This window comes from Chiroxiphia lanceolata, chromosome Z (assembly GCF_009829145.1).
Source record: "Chiroxiphia lanceolata isolate bChiLan1 chromosome Z, bChiLan1.pri, whole genome shotgun sequence".
Classification (NCBI taxonomy): Eukaryota; Metazoa; Chordata; class Aves; order Passeriformes; family Pipridae; genus Chiroxiphia; species Chiroxiphia lanceolata.
This window is the reverse complement of record NC_045671.1, coordinates 13,235,710-13,262,701: the sequence shown is the minus strand read 5'-3', so window position 1 is coordinate 13,262,701 and position 26,992 is coordinate 13,235,710. Positions and strand designations below refer to the sequence as shown.

Genomic DNA, 26,992 nt, shown 5'->3' with positions numbered 1-26,992 from the left:
ATAATTTATAAAAGAATGAAAAATCAAAACCCCTCATGAAACTTAAATCAGATCATCTTCCATATAAAACATGGGGTTTCACTCTATTTTAAATGATGGGTTTCATTTCTTTTCAAATTAAAGAAGTATTTGCAAGTAAAATTAATTTCAAACTTCTGACTATAATACCAAGATTTTGTTATTTTGTTTGTGTGCCACTGTACCCACTTCAATAAAATTATTCTTGATTTACATCTCTAAAAATGAGATCAGAGACAGGTCATCAGAGATCATACTGGTCTTCCAGTGGAATTCAAAGTAACTCTGTGATATGCAAAAAAAAGCCCTGCAGACTTACAATAGTAATAATAAAAAAAGTACAAAGTCAAGTGTCCCTATCTGAAGAACTCCCAGAATTAAGACTGTCTGTGCAGTTTCTTCAGTAACCTAAAACAATCTGAGAATTTATCTGCTAAAATATAAAAAGTCTCTGTGGAATATGCACAAACCTTTATTATATATAGTATAAATGCCTGTATGCCTGACAAGCATACCTTTCTGTGTATCAAATAGTTTTTAAAAGTAAGGAAATAATTTAAAATGAGAGGTTTCCAAAATCATTTGGAAAAAATATATCGTTTTGCTACAGTCTAATTTAGAGAAACAGCTGAACCATTTTGTTTGAAATTTCCTGAAATAATTCACCAGAGGCAATGGTAGTTACAGACTATTTCATCTACAATGGTGAAGATTTAGTGAAGTTTTAAGCATGTGAACACAAAACCTTTTAACTGAGAAGTATTAAGGACCTCCAACTATTCAAGGGGAATTTCTCTAGCACAGGCTGCAAGATATTAAAAGAATAAAATACATTTGCCTACACAAGGAGGTATTTTAATTTCTTCTGTTCCAAAAGAAGGATAATTTACTATTGCAAGACTGTGAGAAAATAGCAAACTGTACAGCTGTACACATTAACACATCTCCCTTTAAGTGTGGACTTGTCTTTCCTCACAAAGTATGAACTTGATAAAACTATCCAGACATAAGATTACCTGTAGCAATTTGATGGAAAATTACTGGAATTGGTTCTGTTGTGACTAACACATCTTCATCGTTATCAGAACTGGAAACATAAGTGTTATCTACAAAAGAAAAACACTTCGCATGGTGAAGTCCCACTGTGCTCTGCCAACCCTTTCCCATGTTTCTTGTCCCACCCTTGTACCACAAGGAACCACTTTGAAGATGGTTAGGGGAGCTAAGCACTATCTTCCTGGTGCTTTTGGTTTTTTTCTTTTAAGATTGTTAACAAAAAGAAAGAATGGAAGATTCAGACCCAACCTTTATAAAGCAAACCCCTGGAGTTCAATGTCATGGCTTTTATGACTCACACCTAGTGGTGCTCTGAACCAAACCACAAGGCTTACTGTGGCCAACCTCTTCCAAAATTAATACTTGTTCTCTGTTTTTTTTCTATGCCTGATACTAAAACTCAAGCTAGATCTGCCATGTAGAGTGAAGGCTGCACTGAGAGCTGGGTATTAACAGTCAATTATGAAAAATACCCATGCCTCATTTTGTCTAGTCACACAAAGGTTGTTTGAAGTGTCTTCTAATCAGTGGATAACCTTTCCTGTGCCTGATTCAGGAAAAAAAAAAGTCATCCCACTTAACAAAAACATTAGGTATGGATATGAATATGATAAGTCTATTCCAAATTTTCTTTAAAAATATAGGGATTAGGCTGAGGGTTGTGTTCTGTTTGGTTTTTTTTGTTTGGCTGCTTTTTTTGCTTTCCAACCAAACGTTTACCAACAACAAACAAGAAGCAGCAAGATTTTGTGTACTATCTGCACGAGCTAATTTTGCATGTATTGCTGAACCGCCTATGACAGTAATGGTATTTTGTTTTCTAATGATCTGGGCTGAATTGAAACTTGTGCTCTAGAGCAGAAGGGCTGACAATTAAGATAATACAGATAAAGAGACAAATAAAAGAACTGAAAGAATGACTTATCTATTACAATTCTGAACAACCCAGTTCCACATCAGCAAAGTTCATGAACTCACAAGTAATTTCAAACATACTGCTGCAACCTCAAAGCCTTTGACCCAGGTGCTTCCAGTAAAATGTTAAAGACATTAAAATTAATTGAGAGGAAAATTCAGTAATATCATCCTTTGTATCACAGCAGTTCTTAGCCACCTTTATCAGAAGGGAGCCTGAGCTGCCAGCCATTCGTTGCACGGTGTGCCACACTGCCTGGGCAGAACAGCAGCCACACTGCCACACACAAATGGGTCCTGGGGTTTTCCTGGCCACCTAGGAAACAGCCTTTCTACCACGTTCACATGCATCTGCCGAGTCTGACACTGTCCTGCACCTTTGCCTGCTTCCACTCCTATGCTGAACCATGAGGGCACTGTGAGTGATCTGTGGTTGGCTCAACACACACAGACTGTGTGCAGGCAGTGCTGCAGGAGGCCAACATCGATTCCTGGGCACTCCAGTGGGCACAAAAACCTGCTCCATCAGCTGAGTTGGTGTCTGCTCAGCTGCACACTGGGCACAGGGACATGTTTTAGAGCCATGACATCATGCAAATTAAGTGGGGTCTCTTCTGCCAGCATTCACTCCTTCTCCCACTTTTGTCTGCTAGCAGGAGAGGCATTGAGCTATGCCTCCAGGACAGCTGCATCTTACACTCTCCAGAACGACCTGTCTTGCCTTTATTTGCATATTCCACCTTGTTGTCATCATTTCAGTGTCAGCCTCACCATGCTGGATAGTTTTTGGGCATAAACAACACAGGTCCATCCCTTTCCAGGCTGGAGAGTGCAAGTTACTGCTATAGAGTCTAATGAGCTGGGGTAAGTGAGGACACCATTTGGCTCTAAATATATCTAACATCATATATAAGGATGGGAGAAAGGAAATCCTTGTGCTACAGCTTATTGCTGTACAAAAAACCTAGGAAAAGCAGTATGTTCTGTAACAAATACACATACATATATGGAAAAAAAGACTGCTTAGTAATAGGTTTTATAGATTTTTATTATGTTTTTATGTCCATTGTCATTCTTTCTCGGCAGCTGGATAATGATTTTCACTGCCAAGTTGGCGTTTTTTTCCTTTTCTATTTGGCAGTTATTAGGGGTTTTTTTTATCTTCCATCAATCTGATGAAACTTGAAATTAAGATATTGGCTTTGGTTTGTTTTCTTCAACATCCAGTTTCTAACTCACTACACTCAGGAACACCTCTCCTCTTAAGAGGAGACCTTAAGTGGAGGGATGCAGCAAACTACTTGCTGCCAAACTGGTTCTCTCCGTCTCTGCTGCAGTCTAATGACGTCTAAGAAAAGAATGTTTCTGCTAACAGGTATGTAACACACAAATCAGTGGGATAAAAGACTACAGCAGTTCTACAAGTTTATGTCAGCCAACACAAATAATTCTGAACATATATTCATTAGCAAAATACTTGCTGCTGTAAAAGCTCTTGCAGGAGTCATGATATTCTCATATTAATAGGACTTTAGTCTACTCATTGATGTTATATTCTGTAAGTGCTACTTAGGAGTATTATTTTCAACAGTTGTGTCAATGTTATGAGAAAATTGTTACAGAGCTATTTTGTTGGAATTGTTATTACCTGCCACTAAACTTTTCAGTTCTATTTTCACAATTTCAGCAATGGATATGTAACTTTCAGACATTACTGTCTCAGCACTATTCCTGCTAAGTTTGCAGTGTGCCTTTGTAAGTACATTTTTAGCTTTCATTCACAATTATGAAACTTTCAAACACTTTCCACTATTGAAAGTTGTCATGTCACATTACAGTTTCCATAGGTACAATTTAACGCTCAGCTGTTTGTATTTGATGCTTTAAGAAGCAATTCAGCAACAGCTACACACAGTTATCAGTACCAAGATGGTGCTGCTGCATACACAAGAGCAATGCAGACAGTGAGAGTGTGCATATTACTCATATTACTCAAAGCTCTTCTTACTTCTGGTGGTATCACTTTAGCTGAATCAACATCATTTGTATAGTGACTTCACAACTTCTATTTTCATATATGTATTGCATGCATTAGCAATTTATCTGATGATCAACTATGACAGCCTTGTCCTGGATTTACAAATTCAATCCACTCTGTATTACACACTCTTAAACTACACTGGATACAAGTCTGGTATAGCTATGCGATAATGGACTTAAACCTTGCACTATAAAGTTTTATTGATGAGCACGTGCTGCTCTGAACTCTATCAACGAGCAGCAGCACTTGAAGAACACCTTCCTGTTGAGGAGGACAACAGGACAGAGCTTCCCAGACTCGACACCATCGCACCCTGACATCTCCTTGAAACATCCCTTAAAACACATGCCAGAGAACAGACCCATGGTCAGCAGTAATGTTAAGCTAGAAATTTAGGACAAAGACAGGAGACAAAGAATCTGGTTCACCAGGTCAAAATAAGTATTTTATGATCAAAGCTGTAAAATGGTAAAAAGTTATTAGCATTCCTAACAAACCTCTTCACATGAAGCACACATACATCCTGCAAAACCTTGAGATGTGAATGAAATCAGGTCTTCCAAAGCCTTGAAGGGTTGGATTTTAACTAGTAGACGTGCAGGTTTACTTTGTGCTCCAAGCTAGCTATAGTGTGAAACGTTCAAATGCTATCTGCCTTTAAAATATAATGGGTGATGGCAGAGAATATTCATCAGGTTTTAAGGCCAACAAAGTCACTCAGGCTTGTAGGCCATTGGGACATGCTGCAAATAACATTCACAAGGGAAATTTGAGGTCTGTCAGACAGAAGTGTTTGCCAGGAAATGAGATCTCACATGCTGTGGGAGTAACTGCTGCCGGTTCAGTGCTCCAGCTTGCCATTTAGTTAGGGGTTCCCAGAGGTAAAATTTTGTGATGTTTAGTAGAAGAAACTGTTAATAACACATGGTGAAGATTTTTTCCAACCATTTTTCTCTCCATTCATTGTCAGCCCAATGGAGTAATTAGTAAATCAATTTATGAATGTGCATTTTTTGAATCTCACTTTTCCCCCTTTCTACATATTGAATAGACTAATATTAGTATCATTTTTCTTTCTAGTTTTTATTTGTTAAAAATATATATGTGCATATGCTTCAAACACTGGTGTTTTGATCAGACATAGTCTGCTGCTCATCAGTGAAGGAGATCAAAGTCATACTTCTTTAGAGCTTCTAAAAGAAACAAGAAATATTTCTTTGAGAAAAAGTACAAAGATGTTACGGACAAAGATCAAAAAAGTACAGAGGGTTTAATATCATTCATGGTACTTACACTATTCAACAATCACAGGTGCATAGTGTGGTGCAACCCGACAGTACTACCATGTACTATTAATTGCACAGCACATGTCATCCCTCTTCTGTTCCTGATAGCCTGTGCTGCCTGAAGTACCTGTGCAGTCTCTTTGTGAAGGAAATTGGGGAAATAAGCTTCCTGAAAACTAGTTTTTGCTACTACCTGGTTGTCTTTCCTAAGAATAATTCCCCTTGTTGAGACTGGCCGCATGGTTACACAAATGCTTTTGCCAACCCAGCTTTGCAAAGTAACATTACTGAAGGTCCTTGCATGGATTCTTGGCTCCAACTAACCCTGAGATGCATCAATGCACAGTCCACAGGCTTATCTTGGAGAACATGAGTAGTCTCATCAAGGTCTAATGCAGAAGTTCTTTGCTGGCCCTGCGCCAGGCTGCTCAGATTCTTGAAGATCAAGCTTTATCTACCATGCCAAAGAGAGGCAGGGCACTTTCTCACTCCTGTCACTGCTGGCTCCAGACACGGAAAGCATTACAAGCCTCAGTCTCTCTAAAGTTGTGAACCTGTGTTCTCACCCTGACCCATCTGATAAATGATGCCTGAAAAGGAGAAATGACTGACAATATTCTAACTAATGGAAAATTATTAGCATAAGATGCACCTGGAAGACATTAACACCCTTTCAGATATTTCCATCTGAATACAGCAAATTGTAGAACATATATACATGTCTCATGTACAAGAATGTTGCACTGTACCTGGGTAATCCTCAGAGACATGCACTGAATAGGATACACTGTAAAAAGAAAAGAAAAAGAAACGACAACAAAATTAGAAACAACAACATTAACTCCTGGCATAACATTTTTTCCTGCTCCTGTATTATTTTATGCCTATTTATAGGTTCTTGACAGTTTCCAGAACAGAAGGTAAGAGCTATTTTCATGGCTTCTGAAGTGCTCAGCTGAAAATAAAGAGCATCATTGTGAAAGCTTACTTCATTAAATTGGCACACCCTGATTTCAACCTTCTTAAAAGGAGTATCAAAGCAGCGCTAAATTCCCTTTACGGTAACATTTCACAATATCTGTATGTATTATTAAAAAAAAAGTCACTGACTCTTTGAACACCAAAACTAGTAAAGCCCAGTTTTCCCTGCATCTGGCTTTTGGGTTTGACTCAAGACTCAGCAGGGGGCCTTTCTCATTGTCTGAGGCACTTTTGTACATTCCTGTGAGTCTCAGCAAAGGCTCTGGATAGCTTGGTCTCCGTTCTCTTATCAAAATTCCACATTTTATGTCATATCTGTACCTTTGGGTCAAGCTGCGTTCAAATCAAATTTGGAAGAACAACAGTCACACTAAAGGGTAGCTTCACTATGTGGATTACCTGAATCAACCTCATCAGAAAAGAGTCACTCAAACACACCATCCTGATCCTCCAGCTCAGTCCACGTCTGTTTTCCCTGCCACCCAGGGAGACCTTCACTAAACTCGCTTCTGAGAGCAGGACAAATAGGCTGCTCAGTTATCTAACTACCCAATAGGCTGCTCAGTTATCTAACTACCCATCAAGTCCTTCTGGTTTTAAGTGTGCATCTTCATTTTTGCATTAAACACATTCAACTCTGCACCACATTGAAAGCTTTCTGTTGCATAATTCATGCTATTTCCAATTCTAAATCCTATAAACTGTGTCAACTTACTCATATAAATAATACATAGTACAGGTTCATGTCTGTAGTGAGTTAAGCAGACAAAGGCAGGGTGGCACAGTCCTCTTACTAAATTTTGGGTTCTCTTGTACTTCATGAAAAAGTGCTGAGAATTGGTTCAGGGGATCTTTCTAAGGGACAAGAATACAGCTTCCATGTAGACAAGAAACTGAAGCCAGGTATGATTTTTAACTTTTCTCTCTCATGGGCTTGTGTTAAACAAGCTCCACTTTCACAGTCCAGTGACTGTAAGAGGCAATATGAAAAAGTAGGTCCCTCCCACTTGCTTCCGTAAGTCAATCTATTACCACACAGCTCTGTCACTTGTTTTTGCATGTCATCTATTCTAGATTATTTTATGTATTGTTTGATTAAGAGGCAAAGATGCCTGTTTCTTCAACATCTGCAAATGTTCATATAAATTGAAGTAGAAGGAGTGTTTATTACAGTTGAGCACAGATTTCGTCACACAACTCTTGACAGTCTCTGTCAAACCAGCTAAAATCCCATCATTGTACACATTCAACATTTTTTTTATTATTTTTCTCTTTTAATTATTTTTTAGACATTTGGAATAGGCAGTATCTGTATCCCCTCATCGTGGAGTATTTTCCCTAAGGACTGGATTATTTAAATCTAATTAATCTGTCATGGTGTAAAATATCACTATTTTAAATGGGGAAATATTCCAAAATAAAGAAATGTTTGATCTCACTGTGGTCACATAAGGAGAATTTTGCTCTGTGCTATAGAAAAACAACCAAAAAAAAAAACCAACCCAGGCTGTCAACTGAGGGTCTGTTCTCATCAAAACCCATGTTCTAGGTATTGCCTTTCTTATCATGACTTCTTCCTTCCACTACCAAAAGCGGAACTTCAATCTTACTCTTTTAGACTGGCTGCTTGCACACCTCTTTGCTGCCTCCAGAATTTCTATATATGGGTTTCTTTTAATGCTGAGAACAAGAACAGGGGCTGAAGAGTTACACAACTTCCATCAGTGCAGATACTCAAAACTCAACTGGGTAAAGCCTGTAGCAACCTAACCTCATTTTGAAGCTGTACTTGACTTACTCTATGTGCACATGTGCAGAAACTCTATGGAAGTGTGTTTTTCTTCATCATGTAGTTATCCGAGGCAGCAACTTCTGTGGTAATGCTAAATGGAAACTAGTAACGAAAAAATATACCATTTTATTTATTCCATCTTGTGAGATGGAATAAATAAAAAGGTTTGTGAAAATGCAAGTCAGAAATAGTCTCAAACCAGACCCTGTGGTGACTGTTCAAATCCAAGGTCTGATCCAGTACCCAGTAAATCCAGCAGTAGGAAGAATAAACGGCTTGAGCACCAAAGAGAGGTGGTGGTGCTTTGCTTGGGCTTGTCATCTTGTGTTAGTTATGCGTGGACTATGGAAGCAAAAAGCAGAAATAAAACTAATGAACAAAACAAAACCTGGATCTGTGTCTCAGCTCACCTCTGTGATTGTCACATATGATCACACTTGGACACATTTTTCTGCATTCAGGATAAACTGCTTCCCACTGACTGTGCACATGATTTGCCAGAGAACAAGATATTACAAGGCTATTAAAGGTCTCTTAAGGGACTTCTGTCTTGTAGCCACCCAGGCATTCTCTCACTGACTTCAATGAGATTTAGAGCCCAGACAGAAACACAGGACTGTGATGGCTTACAGCACCTTAATGTGCACAGACTTAAGTAAAGATGCAGAAGTTCAACACCTCTCAGTGTTAAATCCTCTCAAATCCAGAGAAAGCCTTTACTGAAGCAGTTTTCTCATTTAAGTACTCAGAAATGCAACTGGAATTAATTTAGGCCTGGCCCTCACATAGAAGTACAACATGATTGTTCCAGTGAGAGATGTGGTTTTTCCCCTCTGGCAATGCAGTTCCTCTGTACAACCTTATTGCAGTTATTAAATACAGCTTATAGCACTATAATTTATTTCCATTCCCATAAACACATTCTAACCATCACCGTTGCTCGTTCAGTTATATTGCTTTAGCTACACGAACACAGCTAAACTTTTGAGTGTAAACAAAGCCTTGATGATGGTGCTATTCCTGTTTTATCAGCCCAGACCCACTGCAGAAGACATCCTGCAGTACGTATGTTGCTCGACCCGTAAGCTCAGAACAAGCTTCATACCAGAAATGGCCTAGTAAAATTTTTCTTATTTAACAAACAGTAAAGCACCATGTGAGAAATTAGTGGAAACTGTCAAGTTTCACTGCTTATGTGTTTTTAATGTAAATTTGTTATTGCTAGAAATAATATTAACATCCACAGCCTTGGCTTAGTAACACTTTTAATCACAGGGGTCTCACTGTAAGCATTTCCAATGTGTTTTAACCATATCTGTTCCTTCTTCAGAAAGATTATTCTGCAATGGTTCATCTCCACTGGAGAAATAATTCATCAGGTAGACAGGGATGCACCATGTAATTGCTATTTTTCATGTTAATCTGTCCCAAATGAATATAAAAGAAGTAGATTTGCCTGCATTTGACATTACTATAATTTATGAAAGCTAGTTAAGAAGAAGTGGAGAGTCCAAAGTGATTATACTACCAGACAAAATGCTACCCCCAAATTGCATCTCTAGGGTAAAGAAAAATATCTGTGAAAACTGAAAAAGACAGCAAAGCAAAAAATACTTTGATAAAGCACACTCATAAAAAGGAAAAGAACCAGCTTCACCTCCTTACCTCAATTTGGAAGACTGCTTCCTGAGTTCTAAACTGCAGTTTTACCTATCATGATACAACCTAGGATCCAACATGCATCCTTAAAGCCACAACAGTAATGTTGTAGCTTGGATGTAGCTTCCCATCAACTCTGTGTTATCTCAGCTCTATACCACCGATGCCTCAGAGCTTTTTTTGGATTTTTTAACTTTTACGGATTTTAGATATAGTTTCTTTCTAGGAAAGAAATCCTTTAAGCTGAATTTCCAGCTGTTTTGCACAGCGGGAACAGCGTGAAGCATCTGGCACAAGTCTAAGATTTATGCCTATGTAATAGTTATGACAATTCAACCAGCTCTGTTGCATGGCAACAACTGACTTACTCCCTTATCAAGTGTGGAAACTGTGATCTAGTTTCTATTCCAGTTTTAGTTGTCTCTAGTAGAGCTAGAGCTCCATGTCCTAATGCAAGCTTGCAAACTTGCTGAACAAAGGAAATAAGATTTTTTGTCATGTGGAGTCTTACAGTAGTCTAACACCAATCTGTAACACGATACCAGAAAGTAAATAGGATTCCCTTAATCTTAATGCATCTGGAGCTACAGAATTCAGAAGATGTTATTTTTTGTTTACAATATTCCAAAATCTCAGATCTAACCCATTCAAGACGGTGAGATGAAAAAAATATTACTGAAACTTTCATACAAAAAATAAAATTATATTGGTTACAACTTTGGACCAAAGGGCCTTTTTAATGACCTACATAATACTTCTGAAAGTACAATACAACACAGAAATTATCTTTTCATTCTCTTCTAGTGAAGCAGCGGAAAGGAATAAGGTCCAGTTGAGGAGATGCAAGCGAAATTGCATTCTTTTACAAGTTCCTAGCTATCAGCTCCCAAAATTCATACTCATCTTCAGTATCTAGACATAACATTCCACAGTAGATTAACATTTCACGAATGTCCACTAATTACACAGAAAATGTTTCCATTCCCATTTTCAAGCCTTTGTTTTCTTATCTCTGAAAATGCTTTCAAATTCTTCAGTGGATTCCTATTATTGCCACAGCCTTTAGCCTCCTCTTCTACTTCAATAAGATCACAATTTGATCCTGAAACCAGACCATTCATATTGCTTTACTTCTGACCAGCCGTCTTCTTCAAACAAAATTGTTTCCAAAAAAGCATTTCACCATGAACACAAGCCACTATCTTTCCTAGTAACTACTCTGAGATCCAGTTTGAAATTTAATAGCTTGACAATAAATCCCATCACAAATACAGGGTGGAAATTATGATTTTCAGAACGCATATTGTGGGATTCCACCCAAACAAAACTTTCAAATTGCATTTCTGAAATAGCTGACCTTTGAACAAGGGCCTTTAGAATTTATAGGAAATGAAGGCATTTAGGCATTGGCCAGATGAAAAACTAGGTGCATTATCTACACAAAAAAATTGGATTACTTAACAAAAACAAACAAACAAAAAACACTTTTTTTTTTAATTGACTTAATGTGAATTAGATGATGTAAATTAGAGAATTACAATTCAAAACTAATATTTAAACACACTTCAAAAGGCTTCACTGTCAAGTCTTTCTTCCATTTTGTATATAGATTACATGCATGCAAATAACAGCAGAAGAGACTCAGCAGTCATTAGCAGCAATTTTCTATAGCAAAAAGATATCTTCTGTTTAACGGACACCACCAAAAGACTAGTCTTATATAAAGTCACAGCCTGGAGACAACCATTTCATTCTATGTTGAAAACAGAACAAACAAAATAACAGCAATTGAAAAATAAGCAAAAATTACTCCTGTGTTACTTATAGACAGGACAAAGAAACTTAAAGCAAACTCTCCATTTGGTGTTCAACTGCCACAACTCTGAGTGAATGATAAATGTTAGGGGTTTTGACACTGTATGAAGAAATGAAATAACTACTTCATCACTTAGTATATACAACTGTTGTGTCATGAAACACTTCATTACATTTCAATGGAGCTCTTAAAAAACCAATACAATTACACTACAGAAAAAATAATCTTGCTTTTCCACTTCAGAGCTTTTGAAGGATTCCATTCCACCCAGCACATATCAGCTGAGGAAATGCTCCACCGAAGCTCATATTCAGAAACATACACAGAACTATGGCAGTATTCTGAATTTTCCTATCTTATAGATTTTGTTCTGACCCCAGATCACACTTGTTATTTCTGGAAACAAGTACTTCATCCTTTCCTAAAAATTTCAATATGTATTCCAAAGGGTGCAAATTTTGGTGAGCACTATTTTCTTTTTTTATTTTAAATATTTGCAGCTTGCTACTCTACTGGATTGTGAACCATTTCATATCCTACTATTTTCTAGATTCTTGATTAAAACAATCTGATGGATTTCTAAACAGCTTTTCAAGTACTCTTTCAAATGCTTTGAATGTGCATGTCTGCATCTCAGCAATTTCTTTTTAGATACAGAGGCCATTTCGAATGTCCATCTAAAACACCTTAGCTCAATGAGTTTCTGTAATCCTTGTTATCTGACGACTGATGACCCAGCATCAGTCACAGCTATTTTTTGCTTCTAGAGCCAGATGTTTGCAAAGAATTGAAATATATGCACGTGCCCCTTTGACTATACATCAAAAGTCTCCATTATGCACCAGGAATTACACAAAAAAGAGTAACAAGTGACTCTGAGTAATCTTTTCCTCTGGATGTTGGAGAATGTGCGTGTGTGATGACATACGAAAAGTCCCAGGCACATTCACTGATGACAGATTAGAACTATTCCAAAGAGAGATGAGCAGTGTCAGTGCGTCAAAAATGGCACTGCTTTCGTTTCTTGACATAACCTAGGGGTACAGAAGCACTGAATCAAAATTACTATAGTTTGCATTTGTCACTAAGAATAATTGAACTACTGGTCCTCTCATGCAACCAAAGTGCATCTGAATCAAATGGAGAATGTTACTGTTATCAGCACTTTGGTTGAAGGCCTGGTGTCCACCGAGACTCTGTCCAACCCCCACAGAGGGAGAAGGAGGAGGGAAGGGGGGGGAAAGAAAAAAAAACTTGCAAAACCGAGGCTGCTAAGAAAGGTGGTTTTATATTTACACAGGAAAAAAAAAACTATAAGCACTATACACACAGGGAAAACTAACAATAAAGACTACTTCCCCAAGAAAGGTGTTTTCCTCCTCCGAAAACAGCTGTCTATCCTGTTCAACTGTCACGGAAGAGAAGAAGGAAGTTGTTTCCTTCTTGTTCGGCAGTGTCCAGGGCCAATTGAACAGCTTTGAGTTCCATGAATTGACTCGATTCACCTTCTCCTTCAGTAGCTTCTGCCACTTGTCGTGTGGGACTTCAGACAGCTGCTTTCCACTTCCAGTTCTTCCCTACAATACGTCAAGAACCATCAGTGAAGAGGGCATAATGTGTTTCTCCTTTGGGTAACTGATTGTATGGTGGAGCTTCCTCAGCCCAATCTACTTGTTCTTCTTCTTTCTCATCTGCCAGACTGAAGTTTCCACCTTCAGGCCAATTTATTATGATCTCTAGAATTCCAGGGCAATTCGGGTTTCCGATTTGGGCACGCTGCGTAAACAAAGCAACCCACTTACTCCATGTAGCATCAGTGGCATGATGTGTAGAGGGCACTTTTCTCTTGAACATTCAGCTCAGCACCGGTAGTCGGGGTGCCAGGAGAAGCTGTGTTTCTGTGCCAATCACCTCTGAAGCTGCTTGTATTCCTTCATAAGGCACTAGGATTTCCTTCTCTGTGGGAGTGTAGTTGGCTTCAGATCCTCTGTAGCTTTGGCTCCATAAACCAAGTGATCGGCCTTGGGTCTCATCAGGCACCTTTTGCCAGAGGCTCCAGGAGGGACCATTATCCCTGGTTGCAGAATAAAGTACATTTTTCACGTTTGGTTCTGTCCTGACTGGTCCAAGGGCCATGGCGTGTGCAATCTCCTGCTTAATCTGTTTAAAGGCTTGCTGTTGTTCAGGACCCCACTGGAAATCATTCTTCTTATGGGTCACTGAGTAAAGAGGGTTCACGATTTGGCTGTATTCAGGAATATGCATTCTCCAAACATCTATGGCCCTTAGGAAAGCTTGTGTTTCCTTCTTGTTAGTCAGTGGAGCCTATGATCTTATTGATGACTTCTGTTGGAATCTGACAACAGATCCTTGCCATTTCACCTCTAGGAATTGAATCTCTTTGGCAGGTCCCCTGACCTTACTGTTTTTGATGGTAAAACCAGCTTTGAGAAGAATTTGGATGATTTCCTTTCCTTTTTCAAAAACTTCCTCTGCTGTGTCACCCCATACAATAATATCATCAATATGTTGTATGTGTTCTGGAGCCTCATCCTTCTCTAGTGTAGCCTGAATCAGTCCATGGCAGATGGTGGGACTGTGTTTCCACCCCTGGGGCAGTCGGTTCCAGGTGTACTGCGTGCCCCTCCACATAAAAGCAAACTGCGGCTGGCACTCTGCTGCTGAGGGGATGGAGAAGAATGTCTTTGCAATATCGATGGTGGAGTACCACTTTGCTGCCTTGGACTCCAGCTCGTACTGGAGCTCCAACATGTCTGGTACAGAAGTACTCAACAGCGGGGTAACTTCACTCAAGCCACGATAGTCCACAGTCAGTCTCCATCCTCCATCAGATTTATGTACAGGTCAGATGGGGCTGTTGAAGGGTGAGTGGGTCTTGCTGACCACCCCTTGGCTCTCCAGTTCTCAGATCACCTTATGGATGGGAATCACAGAATCTCAGTTTGTTCGGTATTGTTGTCTATGTACTGTTGTAGTGGCTTTGGGCACTTGCAACAATCCCACAATGGAAGGATCTTCTGAGAGGCCAGGTAGGGTAGATAATTGTTTACATTTCTCTGTAGCCACTGTGGCTACACTAAAAGCCTATCAATACCGCTTTGGGTCTTTGAATTATCCTCTCCCAAGATAATCAACGCCAAGGATGCAAGGGGCCTCTGGACCAGCCACAGTGGAGTGTTTTTCCCATCTGTCCCCCATTAAACTTACTTCAGCCTCTAGCACTGATAATTCTTGACTTCCTTCAGTTACTCCAGAAATACAAATGGGCTCTGTGCTTTTATGCCTCGATAGTATCAAAGTGCACTGTGCACCAGTGTCTACTAAAGCTCTGTATCTCTGCGGATCTGATATGCCAGGCCATCGAATCCACACAGTCAAGTAAACCCTATCGTCCCTTTCCTTCTCCTGGCTGAAGGCAGGGCCCCTCTGTTTTTCCTGGTCAGAGTATTCACTGTCTGAGCTTTGCATTGCCCAATTAGAGGTCTCCCCATCAGGATCACAGGAGTTGATCTTAGTCTTTTTATGTCTCAAGGGTCACTGAGTTCTTTCTGGGGCCTCTGCATCAACTACATGGACAGCCTTCTTACTAGCTTTCTTCCCTCTCAATTCTCGTACTCAGGCTTCAGGTTTACAGGTAGGTTCATCATCCCACTTCTTCATGTCTTCCCCTTGGTCATGCAGAAAAAACCACAGTTCACCACGTGGTCTACTCCTGGGGTTTCCTTTCCTTCTGAGTGGGACAGGAGACCGAGACCGATCTCTTGGGCTCTCTCTGTGGCAGTTCTCACATTCAGGGCACTTGCAAGGCCTCTCCTCAGTGCAGGTGTTGGAGCTGTCTCTGGAATCTAACTTGTTGGCCCGTGGAAGTGAGGAGGCTTCCATATATTCTTCTATACTCCATATCCAGGCAGACATCGTGCCCACAGTTGGTTCATCCATCTTTGGACGGTATATTGTTACCAGGCAGTTAACATATGATGCAGGGGTTCTCTGATGTCTCAGTCTGAAGAGACTGGAATGTTTGCTAAAGAGGATGAGTTATGAGACAGACCAAACTCCTCTCTCTCAGCAATTGTAAATTCAAAAATTAAGGGGCTTTAATCGAGGAAGTGTGGGGAAAAAAAAGAAGAAATAACAACCCTTTATTAAAAGATATATGTATATTGGCAAGAACAGTAACAGAACATAAAAACAACTGAATAATGGTACTGTACCCAGAAGTTCCCTTCAAACAAAAGAAAAAGTCTGAATACTTCTCTGTCTTCTAGCGCAGTTCTAATCATGGTTGGCAGGGGGGCGCTGTTGGCTCGCTGGAGATGTAGAGCCTGAAGTTCTCTGTGTTGACCTGCAGGGGGCACTGTCAGGCCCTGGCGGTCACCACGCGGGAAGCGGGTCTGGGGAGTGGTCTTGGGTCACGGGAGAAGCCAAAAAAGAAAATGAGGGACCCTTCCCCCAAAGGAAGAAAGGAGGAAAGGAAAGAAGTCCACCCCCAACGGAACTCACTGTTGTTCCCAGATGACGGCGTCTCAAAGCTCCTCTTCTCTCTCCCTTGGTGAGCACAGAGCTCTCCAATGAAAACACAGTAGGCTCCGGCTGGAGTCACGAGGCAGTGTGCAAAGCCAGCCGAGACCAGCCAGCCAGGCCTTCTCTGGCGAGAAGCCAGAAAAGCCCGGCTTCCAGGCTTTTTCTCAAAAAATGTCTGCACACAGACTCTGTCTCCGTTCAAGAGAGAGAACTCAGCAGTCTGCCCCTCTCCCCTCCAAGCAGAGCCAGCCCCCCCTCCCAAAACTCCTCCCCTCTCCCCCCAGTCTCTGATAAGCCATCAGCTAGGAATGCGGTCTGGCCAGCTAGACCCTTTGTAAGGCTAATTGATCCCTTCCCCCTTTTCATTCAAACTCCGTCTTTCCTACAGTGGGGGGGGGCAGGGGGAAGAAAAATTCCACTCTTAAATTTATAACCTATACATTTGATCACTCCATACATTCATTAGTTGGCATTTTGGTGTGCAACAGCCATTGCTGCACAGGGAAAAGATAAAAAACTTAAATACTCTTTCTCTTCCGTTTTTTATGTCACAGAATTCAAATTTTTCACTTTCCCCCTTTCCCTAAAGTCAGCCCTCAATATTTCTTGGTACATCTGAAATACTGTATATATGGACTAAAACTAATTTTTTTCTCCAAGCTTCCATTAACATCAGTGTTAATTCAATATATAACTTCCAAATACATTATTTATACGTGCTTTTAGAAATACTCTAAACTAAAAGTGCACACATTCAACATAACAAAATCCCACAGGGCAAGATTTTTAATAGATGTTATCTATGAAATTGCCCAACACAGTTTATTTATGCCAATATAATAGATTCATATAATTCAGGACCACTGGCATACCTACAGCCAATTACTTATCTACTGCTTACATGTACACACAGTCTCCTCTTCGAGTCATTAATGTGGAGTCCAGCATCTATGAAAATGGCTAGAGTATGATTACCACTGCCCCATATCCTGCACGCCTTTTAATTCAAGGCAATAACTGCTCTTCCTGAGCAGTTACATTGATGACTCTCAATGTAACTCAGGGAGAAAAATTTAAAAGCACACCCCTGTACTGCATTTCAATAGTGTGCAGAATAACAGGGGACAGCAGGGATCAAGTGTTTTTTATGCATTTGAAGTGGCAGCATTGGCTAAGATCTGAAACAGGTCTTCCACCAACTTCTCATGAATTTTAGCTAATTCTGAATATCACATAATCTGGTTTCTTCCTCATGACAAAATGCAATAGAAAGCATACTGAACTTTTTTTTTTTTCTTTGCATTTAGGCATATTTAGTAACAGTTCATATAAAAAGAATAATTTATAAATCATGGGCTGTTCTTGAGCCAAAGAATGCTTTAAGATGCATGACTGTTCGCAGAATAATATTTTATACTATACCCAAACAACCATATCTGATCATCTGGCAGATGTTCATACAGAAACTGCTAAGGAAATTCATCATCATCATGGCTGGACTTCGCGAATGAAGATTTAGGAAGGCTCTATCCACATTTGTTACAGGCACGCTGGTGGCTTATGAGGCCAATACGAGATAGACATATCTGATTGCAAAAGGCACAGCAGAAGGACCCCTTAGGTGGTAAATTCTGCAACACACGGTTCTTTCTGCGTTGTCTTTTCTCCTCAAGAGTGATCCTGCGTGCGTTCTCAAAGGCATCAGCAGTGTTATAGATGATGTGTCTCCAGACCTCCTGATTGAAGGCCAGAGTAGACCAGTTATGATGATCAATATGGCCAAGGCTGAGATGTTGTTTCAAGGCGTCCTTGTATCTTTTCTTCGGGGGTCCTCTCTTGGGGCAGCTGGTGGCAAGTTCACCATAAAGTAAGATCTTAGGGAGGCGGTGGTCCTTCATCCTGGAGACGTGCCCTGCCCAGTACAGCTGTCTTCTCAGCAACATGCTCTCAATGTTAGTGTCTGCTGCTTGTTCTAGAACAGATGTATTGGTCACATAATCTGACCAGTGGATGTTTAGGATTGTGCGGAGACAGCGTTGATGGAAGCGTTCTAGGAGACGCAGGTGGTGGCGGTAGATGACCCATGATTCAGATCTGTATAAGAGAGTAGTCAGCACTATGGCTCTGTAAACACTGATCTTTGTGCTTTTCTTCAAGTGTTTATTACACCATACTTTTTTGTGGAGTTTTCCAAAAGCACTATATGCCCTTGCTAACCTGTTGTCTATCTCTCCGTCAATCTTACCATCCGAGGAGATGAGGTTACCTAGGTAATTAAACTTCTGGACTGATTTGAGCACTGATTGGCCAATGGTGATGTGGGGATGATGGAAGACTTCCTGAGGTGCAGGTTGATGGAGAACTGTCTTCTTTAAGCTGACTTCCAGCCCAAAAAGCTCAGCAGCGTCTGCAAAGCAGGATGTTAAACGCTGCAGAGCTGCTTCTGTGTGGGCAACAAGGGCGGCGTTATCAGCATAAAGTAGCTCCTGGACAATATGGTTTAAGGTCTTGGTGTGGGCCTTCAGTTGCCTTAGGTTGAACAGACTTCCATCAGGACGGTATCACATGTAGATACTGTCCTGATCATAGAGGTCTGCCGTGGCCCTTCAGAGCATCATGCTGAAAAAGACTGTGAATAGGGTTGGAGCGAGAATGCAACCTTGTTTCACACCATTCTTAATTAAAAAGGGCTCAGAAAGTGCAATTGCCATATCTGACTTGGCCGTCACTCCTCGTGGAGTGAGACGATCATTTGAAGGAACTTGGAGGGACAACCTAAACGTTCCAAAATCTACCATAGACCTTTTCTGCTCACAGTATCCAAAGCCTTGGTGAGGTCGACAAAGGTTACATAAAGGCCTTTGTTCTGTTCCCTACACTTCTCTTGCAGTTGTCTGAGAACAAACACCATGTCTGTGGTACTCCTCTACCACACTGACTTTCAGGTAGAATTCCTTCTGCTATAGCAGGTATTAGTCTGTTCAAGAGTATTCTTGCCAGGATTTTGCGAGCAATGGAGAGCAGAGTAATACCACGGTAGTTTGAGCAATCTGATTTAATCTGTATTAAAATCAGATTGCTAAACAAATTATAGAACAAATAACAACAGATGATTTTAGCACCCTACCCCAACATGTTGTGAAAATTTTAAATACTATTTCAATTTGTAAAGATATTAAAAAAACTCTCCACCAGCCTTAATTAGATCCCTGTTTTTTCAAAAAACTAATTACATGTCAGATGAAGCACTGGTTTAGGAAGCCTGCGTATTCTGGCAAAGGCAGAGTTACTTCTATTCCTAGTCTTGCTCTATGCCTCCCAGTAAGAAAAAATGCACACTTTTTCAAAAAGCAATCAGTAACTACAAAGCTTTAGAGACACTGATTTACCTTTCATGTGTGCTGAACCACCACATCTCCAAGAGAAATCAGCAGGAACCATTGGCAGTTTTGAAAAATAAGGGGCTATAGTCCACATTTTAAAAATAATTAGGCAACAATAATTGTGCAGAAATGACAGTTAGAAAACTAAACTGTTTATATTCCCTTGAAAATACCTTCAGTACATATTCACCATTGTAGATAAGGCAGCATACTCAAAAAGGTATGAAAATTTCCATTTTGTCATGTATTTCAATAGAAATTTATATATTCTAAAAGTGATTTGACTACCTAAGCACCTCTTATGAAGTCAGCATGTAAATACCGCCAAGAAACTAGTAAAATGTGACTCATGCTAAGGTACTCAAAATTGGTACATGCTTTTCAAACCACTGAATGAAATCTTGGCTCCATGAAATTCCATAGGTAAAACTCTCATTCAGAAAAAAAAAAAAAGTGAAGGTTTATCCTTTTGTCAAGTTCGTCATTAGCAAATATGGAATTAAAAAATGTCAGACATGATGTGCTCCCTTCATCCTTTCCTTACTCCTTGCTCTGATTGTACAGTTTAGCATGCCCACCCACCAAAATGATCACCAAAATTTGGAAATCATCCTGAAGATGGGAAACAACCTGTAAGGTTTAAGTTTTGTAACCATGCATTCTACTATTAAGCATTTCTAGTAAATGAAGAGAATTAAATGTGGCCAGAAAACTTACACTAATGTGAGATTAAAACAAGTAAGTCTTTCACAATACAGAGCTCTTAACCTAAAGACCTCCTTAGAGCCTTTCATAAAGACAGAGCTATGAAAATTTAATGTAAAGAACAATTAGATGGCACAAAGAGAACAAAACCAACTAACCTACATGAACGAAAGAAAAAAGGATCAAACACCAAAGAATAACCCATCCCTTCTTGATGTCTCACCAACATCACATGCACTTCCAATAACTTGAAGCACTGCTCAGAGTCCAGGGAAAGCATCACTGGAAGCAGTAATGCAGCTGTAAATGATTGTCATCCTGTTTACTGAGGCCATTGTACAGAGGAACCTAATTACAGATATTAAAAAATCTGTTTCAGACATCTATATCTCAAAATCTGGGCCAGTTTTACCAAAATCCAAAGTGTCATTTCAGGCATGTTGGGATACACAAAACATACACAACACCAAACTGCAAGTAGTTACAAGCAGGTAAAGTCAAAACAATATGAATATGCGCATTTGAGAGGATTATTTTTTAAGTCTGAGGCTTGGGGCTTTGAGTTCTTCTTGAGGGAAGAGAGTTCACAAAAGAAAACTTTCACCTAATACTGCCCCAAGTGGGTGGGTACGCTGCACTTTAATCTCAAAAGAATTCCCCTGGAAAACTTACAAGCAAACATAGGTTAAACTGCTCACCTACTTACACAACTGTTTATCATCAGAAGCATTGGTGATGTGAGTCATGTGTACACTTTGATCAGCAAACACCCCCATTTCTTTCAAAGCCTCCTCGGATGCTCCAGGGTTACTGTGGAGGCTGTTCCTTCTAGAACAGAAAACCAGGAGCTTGGTTGCAGGGAGATTATAGTTCCCTCTGTTTTCAAAGGTCACTCACTGTCCATCATCTGATAGCGTCATTAAGCCCAAGAGTAGTGGGATAACTATTTGAAATTACTGTGTGGGGTGAAATGGAACAGTAAAGCTGTACCACTCATTTGCCCTAGTGAAATTAAAAGGAAAAATAGCAGTCTCCTTTTGCACCTGGACGTATATAGCAAAGGGCCTGAAAAATATAGCAAGATTTTACTGTTTAACAAAATACTTACAGTGATATATTAAGCCACAGAAGTTATTACTGTAGAAAAGCCCATGACATATTAATCAAAGCACATTTTAAAAGCTTCATTCTATTTTTAAATTATGCTAGAGTATGTGTGACATGGCCTCATGATGACAGTCACCTTCTAGGGCATGCAGTGTTCTCAGCTCCTACTGAGAAGGTTGTGGGAGCATAGTATGCTTAGCACTTTGCCGGATAGGATCCTCAGTGCTCAAAGGAAAATCCAAACTAAATTTAGTCTAAATGACTCCATCAGATCAAACAGCTTTAATCACAACATTTAACAACAATGGGGTTAGTAATGAAAGCAAAAAAAAATTCAAGCTTTTTAAAAAAAAACAAACAACAAACAACTCACAACCAAGAATCCAACACCACACAACAACTTATCATTGACTACTTCACCTTACCTGTTACTCAGATGCAAAACTCAGTTGAGTGAAAGGGAAGAGAAATAAGCATTTCCTTCCCCCCTCCCAACTTCTGTAGCTGGTGGACCAACATAGAACATATCTACTGCTCTTGTTCTCAACTGCATTCTCTCTGGGTCCCCGCCCTTGTGGAAAAACCATCAAAATTCCAGGACAATGCCTTGGTGGGAAATCCATGGCTGCTCTAGGATTGGCAGCGGGGAGGTTGGTTCTCCATCTCTTGAGGGAATTTAGAGTACATATGGATGTGGCACTTGGGGATGTGGTCTGGTGGTAGGCTTGGCAGTACTTTATTGGTAGTTGGGCCTGATATCTTGGAGGTCTTTTCCAATCTGGATGATTCTGCTTTTTAAGTGGGAGACAAATATCCAGGAATGACACTAAACTTTGTCAGCTCCACAGTCAGTCAGTGATAGTTAATTAGAGATCTATTCTATCACAGGTACCAGATGGAAATCATCTTTTCTCACAACAAGTTCTTCAATGATGGCAGAACTACTGTTATCTACAGGATATGAGTCTTTCACAGTGATTGTCTCCTGCGAAATACAGATATTTTCAATTCCAACAGGTGGTTCAGGGTTGTCTGAATTTTTGCTACAGTTTCTCAAGTCACCAGATATATAATCAAATGCTACATTTACTACCTGCCTAATTTAGCTATGTATATCCAACAGTGAGTACATTATGCAACGAAAATCCAACTAATACAGACAACACCGCTTTGCTCCTCCACAAACTGCAAAACCTGCCACTTCTATTTTCCTACATAACAAAGTTAAAAGGCTCACATAAAAGTGATTGCTATGCATTTTTAATAAAATAAAGATTTTTAGCTTTACTTTTGAAAGTAAACTGACTGTCCATTTTTTACCAAACTTCCACTAAACACAGTCACAGTAGCTAACCATCCAATTGCCACCGGTTCTCAGAGCAAGGGGATTTTACTGACCTCACATTTGCTAAACTGTCTGCAAAGAGAATTAGATGAGCAGTAAACAGTTCAATTTTTTTCAAAGCTTGAGATTTTACTAACGTTATGTCTGTAAGTAGTATAAGAGATCATAGGAACAAGACGTAATCCCATTGGGAATAAGAGGTATAGCTATACCTCTTAAAATTGGGACAATGCAGACTTTACTGAGCATAAGCACAGTTGCACAGCCACCAATCCTATCATTGCCAAAAGCTTTACAGCAGTGACAAATCCAATATGGAGCTTGCAGATACAGCTATGCTACAGAAAACTGACAGGCAAAATTGGAAGAAAAAATCATAGAGAGATAGTTAAATTACTTTAATTTGTTGACAAACAAATCCTCTGCTTATAGATTTTCTTCTGTTTCTTTTGAGAACATTCTTTGCAATACAGATCTCACACTGAAATATGAGAAAGAAAACTGCTCTTGTTTGATATTCATCTCTAATGAATCCTAGCATTCATGAGAAATTACAGTTATTCAAATTCAATCTCTTAAACAAGAGGTCCCTCACCTTCTGTGAATTCACCAGGTCATTCTAACCTAATGAACATCAGTGTAATGCATACTACATCTTTCTGACATCAAAACCACTTGCTTTCCAAAATTATAATTAAAAAGAAATTAAATTACTGAGAAATAACTATGTTTCATTTGTTCGGTTTGTTTTAAAAATAAAAAGCAGATCCTGCAGGACACTAGATCCACTACTAATTGTAAAATGAAGCTAATGTAATTTGATGTACTATATTGTACTGGTTTAAAGGTAAACCAGCAGGGGAAATGAACTCAACTCAAAAGAGAGATTATAAGTCAGAATAAAAAATTTAATAAAATAATACAGTAAGTATGATTAGACAGACAAACAGTTGGTTCTAACCCACAAAGTCCAAATATATAAGCCAGTACCCTGGGGCATGAACAGAGTGGTGTTCTTTGGCCCCCCTGAGTCCAAAGTAAAAGGAGAGGAAAAAAACCTGTTGGTGAGAGTGCTGTTGCAGTCTGGTCAAGAGTGGTGATTGCAGTCCAGTCGAGAGTGGTGGTTGCAGTCTGGTTGAGAGCGGTGATCTGCAGTCTCCCTCTGGATCCCACGAGTGGTTAAAAAAGTCCCAAGACTCCAAGATTATATATTCTCCAGGCAGGAATGCTCAGTACATCCCTCAGGGCAGGGGGTTCTTCAATGGGTGTGAGGACAAAAACACCCTTCTATCTCGCAGGCCTCTTAACACCCAGTTTGTAGCCTGATGAGTCAGGCTGCTCTGGGCAGAGGGTGCAAATAGTCTATTGACAACAGTGTCTGGGAAATGGCATGGAAGGCTATAGAATACACAGTTTTGGGTTACACCCATCCAGTGATGAACTGAGCCCAGCTGTTTGAACTAGGACATATATTTACTTTATGGGATCAGAAGGCAAACAGAAATGCAGCGTACTGTAAATGTGCCGAATAAAATAGGCAAACATAGGCATCAATTACTCTTACAGTATATTTCCACTGAGTTGTATTTGTTTTCATCAAAGTATTTGTGCAAGCAGAAACGAGTCTGAATCTAAATCTGAACAGGAAAACAAAGACAACTGGAGGTCCAGGCCTATAAACCATTTAATTTAGCAGCCTATTCTTCTCTTTAGGGTCAGGCAATCCCTCCAGCGACCTCAGTGACCTTATGCCCTCAGAAGAACAGAATTCTAAGCCAAAGGTTTATTTGTCTTTTTGCACCTCTTCTTTCAAATCCACAGGCATAAATGAACCTCCTTTCCTTAAGCAAAAACTGAAAACAACATGCCAGCCCCTTCTTCTACAGAAGAGGGCAGAGGAAGAGAGGGGTAAGGAGCAGGTATGCTTTAACCCAAAGAATGTGTGGGACTGAAAAGAAATGGAGAATGACATGAACTGGGAATGCCTAGGTATGGCCAGTCTTCGCGAACGAAGATTTGGGAAGGGTCTTTACCCTTCGAGCCTGCGCAGTGGATTTTTTAGGTGAGACACAGTGTGCGCTGAGCTGAGCCCACCCTTTAATCCTAAGGTTCATCTGCCGGGGCCGAGCAAGCTTGGACAGTGGCAGTGAGGTCCTCAGGACGTAGGTTTGTTTAGAGTGACCTTCTCTTAGATGGATGGCCTTACAGGGCTGACGAGCTCCATCTGCCCGGGGGAGTGCCCTGATCGGGAATCGAACCCGGTCCGCGGCGGTGAAAGCGCCGCATCCTAACCATTAGACCACCAGAATGCCTAGGAATTACATTTCTAAATTGAACTGCTCCTAAACTCAGTGGGAGCCCTGACATCCATTTCCACAGGGAAAAACTACTTTCATCTGGTTACAAAGCTCCGTAGAGGATCAGGCAAGGAGATGTTTCAGGAGATGTTTCACTTGAGATGTGCAAGTGAACATATGCTTATGATCCATTAAGAGATCTAGCTACAGCAGAAGACAAAAAAAAAAAAAAAAAAGGGAGAAAAAATGATTATTTGCCCAGGTTAGCTGGCACTCAAATCACACTTAATTTAAATAAACAGACACAAGGGTTCAAGGAGTTCAGCCCTGCCTAGGCACAACTGAAAGTAATGCATACCAGTTTATTAATAGATACATAAAGCCATCCGGAAGCAGCCTGATGAGTCAGTACGACTCAGCAGCTGAGGGAGATCTCACAGTTTTCACACACCATGGACACCTATGACAACAAGGTCTACAGCTGAAGCCACTGGTAGCAGCAGGCAGCTCCCTGAAGCTGGTAGCGGGAAGCACTGAACAGATGTACTGGAAAGGGGGGCACTTGGCACTTCATTCCGGTTGCTGGCAAGTGATCATCTCCACACACAGTGACACCAGTCAGCAAAGAAACACCAACAGCCTGGCCTGTCCAAGGGAGTGCCAGGGAGGCTACAGCTGACCCTGGGAGTTATGGGCTCCTGGGGCTGACACCCAACACAGAGTGTCAATGGGAGATGTTTCCTGCAGCCTCTTGCAGACTGAGAGGTTACTGCCAGGGCATGGGACACTTCATGAGGTTCTTCATGAGGCTCCTGAGAATAGCACTTGGGATATGTTAAAGATTTGTAATGGGAAGGCCAAAAGGTGGGCAAAGGTGGTCTGGAGGGCAACAAGCATGAGAAAACAGAGGGACAGGAGAATTAAAGAGGCTGGTCCTGTGTCAACAGGACTCTTGTTTTCTTGCCATGCACTGGGTAGGTATGGGCTGGCCTCTCATGAGCAGCAAGTTGGACTAGCTGGTGAACAGGAGAGGAGGCAGGGTGGGCCATTTATAAATATAGATGCACATCATGCCTACTGAGAATACATGATCCACCTCACCACCAGCTGGACTTAGGGACATGGAGCTGTGTCAGCCTCACCTCTGGCAGGCTACCACAGCTGGCAACTACTGGCAGACACAGTCTTTGTGATGGATTTACACAAGTAAGCATCAACTCCTCATGTGATATCCATAAAGAAAGAACTATATACCCACCAAAGTAAGGTTAAGGATATCCTAATTATAATCCTCACAGCTCACAAAACTCCAAAGATCAGTTATTATAGTGTGTTAGCCCTGGTTGCATGCCTGGTACCCACAAAAGCCACTCGATCAGTCCCTTCCACAAGTGGACAGGGGAGAGAAAATAAAACAAAAAGTTCATGAGTTAAGGAGTCCTTGAGATAAGGACTGGGAAAGATGACTCACTGAATACCATCACAGGCAAAACAGACTCAACTTGGGGAAAGTAAATGAATTTTATTACTAATCAAAATCAGAGCAGGATAATTAGAAGTAAAACAAATCTTAAAAACACCTTCCCCCACCCCTCCCTCCTTTTTCATCCCTCCCAGCAGCACAGGGAGACAGGGTGTGGGAGTTACAGTCAGTTCGTCACATGCTGCTGCTGCTGCTGCTCGGTGAAAGGAGTGTTTCCCCTGCTACAGCGTGGGGTCAGTCCCTCCCACGGGAGACACTTCTCCACAAACTTCTCCAACACGCGTCTATCCCACGGTCAGCAGTTCTTCAAGAACTGTTCCAACGTGGGTCTATTTACATGGGGTGAAGTCCTTCAGGCACAGGCTGCTTCAGCATGGGCCCCTCACAGGGCCATAAGTGCTACCAGCAAACCTGCTCCAGTGCTGACTCCTCTCTCCACAGGTCTGCAGGTCCCTGCCAGGAGCTGCTCCCATATGGGCTTCCCACAGGTTCACATTCCTCTTTCAGGCATCCACTTGCTCTGGAGTGGGTCTCCTCCACGGGCTGCAGGTGGATCTCTGCAC

General features: G+C 40.6%; 1 protein-coding gene across 1 annotated transcript in view; it reads right to left on the bottom strand.

The window, feature by feature from the left end:
• The window catches only part of PARP8 (poly(ADP-ribose) polymerase family member 8), a 114,892-nt gene that overhangs the window by 53,486 nt on the left and 34,414 nt on the right, over positions 1-26,992 (bottom strand). The window contains exons 3-4 of the mRNA XM_032676037.1: positions 6,066-6,103; positions 1,035-1,124 (exon numbers count right to left, since the gene is read on the bottom strand). Coding sequence (XP_032531928.1) covers positions 1,035-1,124; positions 6,066-6,103 — 128 coding nt within the window. The remainder of the gene's footprint in view (positions 1-1,034; positions 1,125-6,065; positions 6,104-26,992) is intronic.